Genomic DNA, 8,231 nt, shown 5'->3' on the forward strand with positions numbered 1-8,231 from the left:
CTCATAGAACGCTGCTAAACTACATGCAACACAATATCTGCAATACTTCTTCTTCATCTGGTGGTAGAACACAGCAGCAAAAGCAATTGGGTGTATTAAAAACAGCTGGCACAAATCTAGAGCAAATTCTGCAGAATATATCACAAAAAAAAAATCTAAATGAATGCATTGATCGTATGAACTAGTAACTAAGAACTCTCTGTAATGTATGTTGTATTCTATGTTTTTCAGAGTCTGATAGAGTCATTTGTATTTAGCTCACACTATTGGCAGCAGCAAATGATTAATATCTAATGACTACTAAATATAAACACTATTTGCCTGTAGATGCTGTTTGCATATTAGAATACAACTTCCTGCCTACCAAGCATTTGTTTCTTTTAGAAACAATGGAACGTATTCCATGTTATCTGACATAATAATAAAAGTTTTTATTGGGGTTCATTTTGATGATTATGGGTTGTGCTACAAGATTCTGTTGCTCAGAAATTTTTGCTTTTACATAAGACCCATAGAATTTTGGCAACAGTGAACTTCTGTTTCTCCTCCTCAGGTCAGATTATTCTGATGATGTCTTCAGTTCAGGATCAGCTTACCACAAGGAATAGGACAGTTTAGCCCATGTCCTGGATATGACCAGTCTGCATGTGGTTGCTCTTGAAGAAAATTTAAAGGAGTGTAAATTTACAAGGAGATTTACACTCCTTGTAAATCTCCCCCAAATTACAATCTCCCACGACTGATATTGTCCAAGTTGCTTGTGAATCATTCTCTTCCACTTTTTTCTTACGCTTTCATATATATGTTTTGATACAGCTCTTACACAATCACAATGAATTTTTACATGTATTTTTTAGGCTGTATAGCATGGTACATAACACTCCTGTACTTCAAACACTTTTAATTGATTTTTTTCAACATTCTATCTGGAAGTGGAATTTTTTATTTTTTTTTTCCAATTAACCCAAAATGATCAAAATTTACTGACCTATTTACTGAATGACCAAAAAAAATGTCTGTGTACATAATGAATGGGTTCCTCTTTCTGAACTTAATTACTGTAGTAAAGTAACGTTTTGATAATATTCTGATTTGGGCAAAGCTTTTATTCCTCAGAACTATTTCCTTATATATTTATAACCAGCCTTTTCCTAAACATCAATATGTTCTCTTTAAACTTTGACGTCAATGCAAATAATATTTTGAGTTTCCATGTCATTGTGGTTGACTGTGTCGACATCCGAAGAATTTACATGTGTGATGCCATTTGTTTTAGTCATAGAGTCAGACGTGCTTCTTTACAGTGGATTTTGACCGGGTATGCGAAATGTGTCACAAAGTGTTTATTTTTTTTTTTTTTTTTTTTAGCTTAGACGTTATGGTAGTTGTTTAAGATTTGAGTGTCAAGTTCGCTTTTCTTGATTCTCGCAGCAGATGGCGCTTAAATGTCCTGTCATTCAGTGTTAATTCCTTATTTCATAAAAATTTGTGAAAGATGTTTGACTGCGAAAATTTTATAATTAATTTTTCTACCATTACTCCAACTAACGGTGCTTTCTAATAATGGTAAAAATCGTAAACGTTTCTACCGGGATCAAGTAAAGCCGGACCCTATAGTGTTGCACTTTTGCGGATCGCATTTGAACGCACCAGACAGCTGTTTTCTTTTTGGCTGTGCCCGCTTCATTTACCGAGCTGAGAGATAGAGAAACTGTCAACAAAACTGTCAATACGTTTACTACTGCCGATCTGGTAAGATACTTTGCGCAGTTTAAACGAACTTTTCTTATATTTAACTGATTATGTAAATACATTTACTTACTGCTCTCTTAAAAGGGAGTTTTTTACTCTTTACGGTTTCCACCATAATTGCTATGGGATGAATGTGGTAACTTAAACAAGGACAAGTTTGTGTTGACTTGTTTGTTTTATAAGATCCATGAATTTACATTTTATAAACCAAAATGTGGATTCAGCTTTAGGCTATGAGTTATAGATTAGAGTTAATTATTTGATGTTGATGTTTTTAATCTGTTTTTTGATATCTTTATTCTAATGTTGGTTTTCTATTTTCAGAAATGTCTTATAGGAAAACTTTATTAGGTGCTTCATGCAGCCTTTGTGTGCACGCCCTCAGAGCTCTGCTGGTTTTCTCTCTGTGCTGCTTCATCTCTGGATACTCCGAAAGAGACAGAGCACATGATTTATTATCCAAATATCCTCTCATAGACGGGTAATGGATGCATATTGTTTAATCCTAAACATAAATACAATCTCTGAAATTAAGATTTAACGTTAAGATTAATCTTAATGTTAAGATTAAAATGCTTAACGTTGCTTTTCTCACTCTTCTTCTTTCTGCAGTCATAACGATTTAGCTCTAAGGTTGAGGATCCATCACAACAACCAGCTGAGCAAGATCAATCTAACTCATCTCACCAGAGTGGCCACTGATATCTCCCGCCTCAGAGCAGGCCATGTGCAGACACAGGTACTGTAGAGTCTGACTGACTAAGCATCATGGCACTGTTTTGGTATGTACATTTACTGGCCACTCTATAAGTATTTGTTAACACAAATTACAAAATAACTTTGAACATGGCAACATTTTTTAGAGTGGTCTGAATATTTCAGAAACTGCCCTTTTGCTGTGATTTTCAAAGCAAAACCATTTCTCAGATAGCTCACAAAAGGGCTATCTGAGAAATACTGTACATACACTTCTGTATGTACAGAAATGCCTTTCTGAAGTTGGGATAGGAGGACAATAAGGAGACTGGTTCAAAGGTAACAGTGTCTAAAATGACCACTTGTTGGTAGCATGCAGAGTATCTTCTGTTTATGCAGAACCTTGAAGCAGATGGTTTATGGCAGCAGAAGACCAGAACGGGTGGTGCTTCTGTCTGCTAAGAACAGGAAACTGAGATCACAATTTACACGGTCACGGCAGATTTACACAATAACATATTGAGAAAACGTTGCCTGATCTGAGTCACCCTAAAAAATTCTAATGGTATGTTGAGAATTTGGTTTAAACAACATAAAGAAATAAGTCTATTCTTCGTTGTGTGAATTTTTCACCTAATTTGAGAGGTTGTGTTATGGTGAGGAGGATATTTTTCAGCCACATTAGTAGCTTTAGTACCAATTAAGCATCAATGAACATTGCGTGAGTATTATTACTAATGATGTTCAACACTTTATGAGTAGCTTTCCCATCTTCTGAAGCCTAGTCGCAGCAGGATAATGCATTATATCAAATGTTCAAATCATCAGTTGGTTTCTATAACATGACACACATAGTTAACTGTACTCCAAAGATCTCCACAATCCCCATGTCTCAACCCAGCAGAGCAGCTTCAATAGAGCTATCATGTCAGCATAAGCCAATATAACTTTATATGTTGTCAATATATGTGATTTTTTTTATTATTATTTATTTGACGTCCATCTCTGTTTGTCAGATGTTTGCAGCCTATGTTTTGTGTGGAGCCCAGGACATGGATGCGGTGCGACTGACTTTGGAACAAATAGATGTAATCAGACGAATATGCACAGAATACCCTGACTTTGAACTGGTCACTTCCACTCAGGGTATGGTACTCATTGTCTTGTTACCAAGCCCAGTAACAGTACATTGACTGCTACTCTTCCAAATTAATAAGAGAACGGGTTCAACGGTAGCTTTTTTTGCATCATGAAAATATGTCTGTGTTTGCAGAAGTGAGGGATTCCATGACGAGGCGTAAAATTGCTTGTCTGATAAGTATTGAAGGGGGCCACTCCATAGATAGCAGCCTTCCTGCGCTGCGCATGTTTTATCAGCTTGGAGTCCGCTCCATGTCCCTCACTCATTCCTGCAATACTCCCTGGTATTCTATAAAGCATGCAGTTTCAAAACATCATATTTCTTATCTATAGGATGTAAATCCCATATTAGAAACAAGCTCAGTCTGAACATCTTTTGAATAAAGATTATTCTTAACCTTTTGTCCCGCATCTTCTGACTAATATATATACTTTTTGGTGCAGGGCTGAATCTTCTACAAACTATTACAAAGTCTTTGTAAGGCCCAATAGCAGCCTGACGACATTTGGAAAGGTAAGGTTAAACTTTGGTGGCAGTAACCATAGACGTTACTGCCACAACTCATCACACCTCACAAACTGTTCATGCATTTTAGGAGGAATGCAGTTAGTCAATATAAAATTTTGTTTTTCAAATTTGTGGAAATTTTATTCTGCCTAAAAATAATAAGAGAAAGTAAAAGCAGTCGTAAATGGTTGGTATTTTTATTTTTGGACCTGTTAAGTGCAAGTCCATAGGACTTCCTTGATAGTTATCAGTACCAGAGTATTTACTTGTGTACGCCTCACAATCTGCTGATCTACTGTTTCTGGTTAATTTAATTTCCTTCCTTTTCCTGATTCGTAAATGACCACTTAAATGGTTTTCAAATTGTTATCCTTCCTTTTTAATAGGCTGTGGTGGATGAGATGAACAGACTGGGAATGATAGTGGATCTTTCCCACGCATCTTCTGAGACAGCTTCAGCCGTTCTGAGCCATTCCAAAGCTCCAGTCATTTTCAGTCATTCGTCCTCCTACAAGATCTGTAACAACAGTCGTAATGTACCTGACTGGTTGCTTCATGAGCTGGTGAGAAAACCTGCTTGCTGAATCATCTGTGGTTTGTTGTTTTCATGCCAATGTAATGGAACATCTGTAAGCAAATTTCCAGCTTAGAAATGAAAGCCTGTTAACACTTATGATCATTTTTTTAAATGATAAAATGTGTGTTTACAAAAAAAGGTCCTTACTGACTCTTCATAACAATGTTGGACATTTTGGAAAAATAGATGCCAATGTATATCAACCAAAATGATCAACTCCAAGCCAGCATAATCATTAATCTGGATAAACAAATTAAGTTTAATTCTTGTACTGTGCAAAAAATACATTGAGTCTTAATTTGTGGAATAATAAAGAAAAGTTTTGTACGAATAAGTAATGATCATGTTTAGTAGCTTTGAGAAATTTCTGTTCAAACTTTTTGAAATTTGCAATTTGAAAATGTTGTATTCTTCACAAACATTAAAAGCATTATATTTTTTAATGAAGTATTTAATGAAGTACCATGATAAACTCAAACATACACTAATAGGAGGTTCAATCTTTGACGAATAACTCATGTAAATGTGTCTCCCATGTGCTTTTGGCACACTGAATCAGCACACATGTTTGATTTACTAACATATTTCTCTCAAACTGATGTATTGCTTTTTAATCTGTGTATTATTCTTATTATTAAATGAAACATTTGAGTATGCATTATGCAAACACAATGAGCCAAAGCAAATTAGTTAAGTTTTATCCATTTCTTTCCCCATCTTTAAAACTGCATCTGGTAACACTTTGATCTGGAAAACGTGAACTAGGCATGAGTAGTACCTCAGGGTAATTCCACTCTTACTGCTGCTATTACACATCTTGATTTGGCATGTTTCTCATCACTTCACATGACTCCATTTGCTTAAGCACAGCCTGGTACAACACACAGACTTCTACTTTTGACCTTATTTCTTTCCATAAGCATAGTTTAAATGAAAGAAACCTGACAAACATATCTAACTTAGCTTAGCTGGCAATGCTCCTTCATAGTACTTGTTTGTGTTGTGTTTCAGAAAAAGAACAGAGGGCTGATCATGGTGAATTTCTACAGCCCTTTTATTTCCTGCCAGAACGAGGCTACTGTTTCTCATTTGGCTGGTAAATCTTTCTTCTTGAATAGTAATGTATTTGAATGTGGCATTAAATCTTTTAATACCTGAGTTTTTTAACTGTTTCATCAGACCACTTTGATCACATTAAGGAGGTTATTGGAGCTAAGTCAATAGGAATTGGAGGAGACTTTGATGGTGGCACTAGGTGAGACATGTACCTGGATCCATCCATCCATCCATCCATCCATCCATCCATCCATCCATCCATCTCCACCTATCTATCTGTCCTTTCATCCACGTTTTTGTTTTAATTTCTGTTGGAAGAATACATCAAAGTGATCATTTACTTATATGTGTTTCAATAACAGTTTTCCTGTGGGATTAGAAGACGTCTCAAAGTATCCTGTAATAATCCAGGAGCTCCTGAAGAGGAAATGGACAGAGGAGGAATTGGCTGATGTCCTTAGAAATAATTTCCTGCGAGTGTTTGAGGAAGTTGAGAAGGTAAGCTCTGAAAATAACTCATTTCCTGAGTAAGGAATCCCACTATACACTACGTACACAATTAGTCAAGTAAGTATTTTGACCATACTATCATATTAGGGTTATTTTTTAAGTCCAAGCTGGATAAAGTTGAATACATTATGTATTTAGTTATAGTAGAGGGATGCAGGACTTTTGAAATTGTTAAGATATTTGAGAATGATCACAGTACCATTCCAATTTATGCCATGACTCCTTCCTCAGCTGATCTGAACCCAGCTGAGAACAGTTCAGTACAGTGAAGGAAACACTGTTTCCTTCACTGTTTCCTTCCTTCACATACTTCTGAATGCTGAGCAGTCATTCCCTGTAAAACTAACTGTCCTAATTTTATTGTTTTGTAATAACATACCAAAGTATTGAGCTTTGGTATGTAAAGTTCATTACTTTGGTATTTCGAAATCTGTCAATTTGATGCATTTCTTTATCGTTCTTTCTGGAAATACTCTCCTAAATTAAACAATTTCTCTTAGGTAAACAAAACATCATGCCTCAACAATCAGTGAAAACAGATTATTTGCCCCAGTCAAATATTTTTAAATATTATTTACAAACTTTTTGTATGTTTCCAGGTATGTTTTAATGAGTTATCTGATAATACGATGAGCTCCAAGTCTTGGGGGTTTTCATATTCAGTTGTGCAATATTTTCTACTTGTTTTCTACTCTGTCTTTTAGGTTCGCAATAATCTAAGCTGGAAGAAGCCAAGTGAAGAAGAGATACCTCTAAAAGAGGTGGCAAACAAATGTAGATTGGAACTCAAACAACCTATCCTGCAAGAATTGGTCTCCAACCGGAGCCCATCATTTAAAGCAAAAGGACTGATTTTATTATTCCTGGCCTTAGCACTGCTTATTTCCTTCTTTCCTTGACTGACTAAATCCGGTTCTCTTCTTTAATTGAGCTTTTTATTATCTATATGATGAATGAATGCATATGTCTACTCATATGTCTAATGGACATATTAGTGCATATGTCCATTATGCACTCATATTTCATAGGTACATATGTATATGTGTACCTATTTGCTTATAGCATATAGTTACAATAGCTATTCACATATTTTTACAATTATTTTTTACTAGGGGTGCACTGATTGATCGGCCTGAATTCCATAATTTTGGGTGATCAACGATCGGCTGATACTTTCGGGTGAAACTGATCATAACCACCAATCTTATCTACCTCTATAAAGGTCTGAAAATTAGTCACTGAACTCTTTTGCTTTGCTGTGCAAGAGGGCTGACTGACAGATCCACTCATTATCTCACATCTGCAGGTATTTGGTTAACGATAGTCAACCAAATACTAATCCTAATACAGTCCTCTGTAGTGATTTTCTCTTCATAAAAGTAACTTGTGACAAATGTGGTTATTGGAAACTTTAGCAACAGTACTATTTATAAAGAAAAAAAAGGGTATCTGCAAAAATTTAAATAGTCACATCAGTCTTTTTTAAGGTTGGTGATCTGCCAAAACAATTGCAGTCAGTGCATCCCTACTTCTTACCTGTATTTATTAAAATTCTGCTGTATAGGATGCACTTTAATAACCAATGTGTGAATGTATTAATAACATATATTTTGTTACTGATGTATGTGGTTCAAAATCAGTATAGAAAAAAAAATAAAAAGCTTAAAATGGAGCTTCTGATTTAATGAATGTTGTTGACCAGTGAGAAGGTTGCCAGGTGAAATCAAAGCAGATCATTTACAGCTTACAGAGCTCCTTTAAATATAGGAATTAAACCAAATAATCAGAGTAGTCGCTGTGGCAGGACTTGAATCAACAGATGAAAAGATCCATTGGTAAGATTAATTATAGTGATTATATATATCTTTATATAACCTCAGCTACATTTTCATAAGTCTGGGTAGTACACACATGCATTCATACATCCATACAATTAAAATTTACCCAAAAGAATACACCAAGCTCTCTCTTTGTGTTTTATGGAAAAAATAG

At 35.3% G+C, this 8,231-nt stretch overlaps 1 protein-coding gene across 1 annotated transcript; it reads left to right on the top strand.

Moving 5' to 3' along the window:
- The first annotated feature begins 1,332 nt into the window (after positions 1–1,332).
- LOC102227726 (dipeptidase 2-like) lies at positions 1,333–8,183 on the top strand. Its single transcript, XM_014474083.2, has 11 exons — positions 1,333–1,752; positions 2,077–2,233; positions 2,365–2,491; positions 3,465–3,594; positions 3,722–3,872; positions 4,033–4,102; positions 4,483–4,659; positions 5,685–5,769; positions 5,853–5,928; positions 6,092–6,227; positions 6,944–8,183. The coding sequence occupies exons 2-11, from the start codon at positions 2,079–2,081 to the stop codon at positions 7,136–7,138; spliced, it is 1,302 nt and encodes a 433-aa protein (XP_014329569.1). The 5' UTR covers positions 1,333–1,752; positions 2,077–2,078; the 3' UTR covers positions 7,139–8,183.
- The last annotated feature ends 48 nt before the right edge of the window (positions 8,184–8,231 follow it).

The sequence above is a fragment of the Xiphophorus maculatus genome, chromosome 4 (assembly GCF_002775205.1).
Source record: "Xiphophorus maculatus strain JP 163 A chromosome 4, X_maculatus-5.0-male, whole genome shotgun sequence".
Lineage (NCBI taxonomy): Eukaryota > Metazoa > Chordata > Actinopteri > Cyprinodontiformes > Poeciliidae > Xiphophorus > Xiphophorus maculatus.

What these genes read in the sequence shown, in the direction of transcription:
- LOC102227726 (XM_014474083.2), top strand. Translation starts at nt 2,079, where the DNA reads ATGTCTTATAGGAAAACTTTATTAGGTGCTTCATGCAGCCTTTGTGTG. An exon ending in CAGGCCATGTGCAGACACAG is followed by an intron (nt 2,492 to 3,464) that starts GTACTGTAGAGT and finishes TCTGTTTGTCAG; the next exon opens with ATGTTTGCAGCCTATGTTTT. An exon ending in ACTGGTCACTTCCACTCAGG is followed by an intron (nt 3,595 to 3,721) that starts GTATGGTACTCA and finishes CTGTGTTTGCAG; the next exon opens with AAGTGAGGGATTCCATGACG.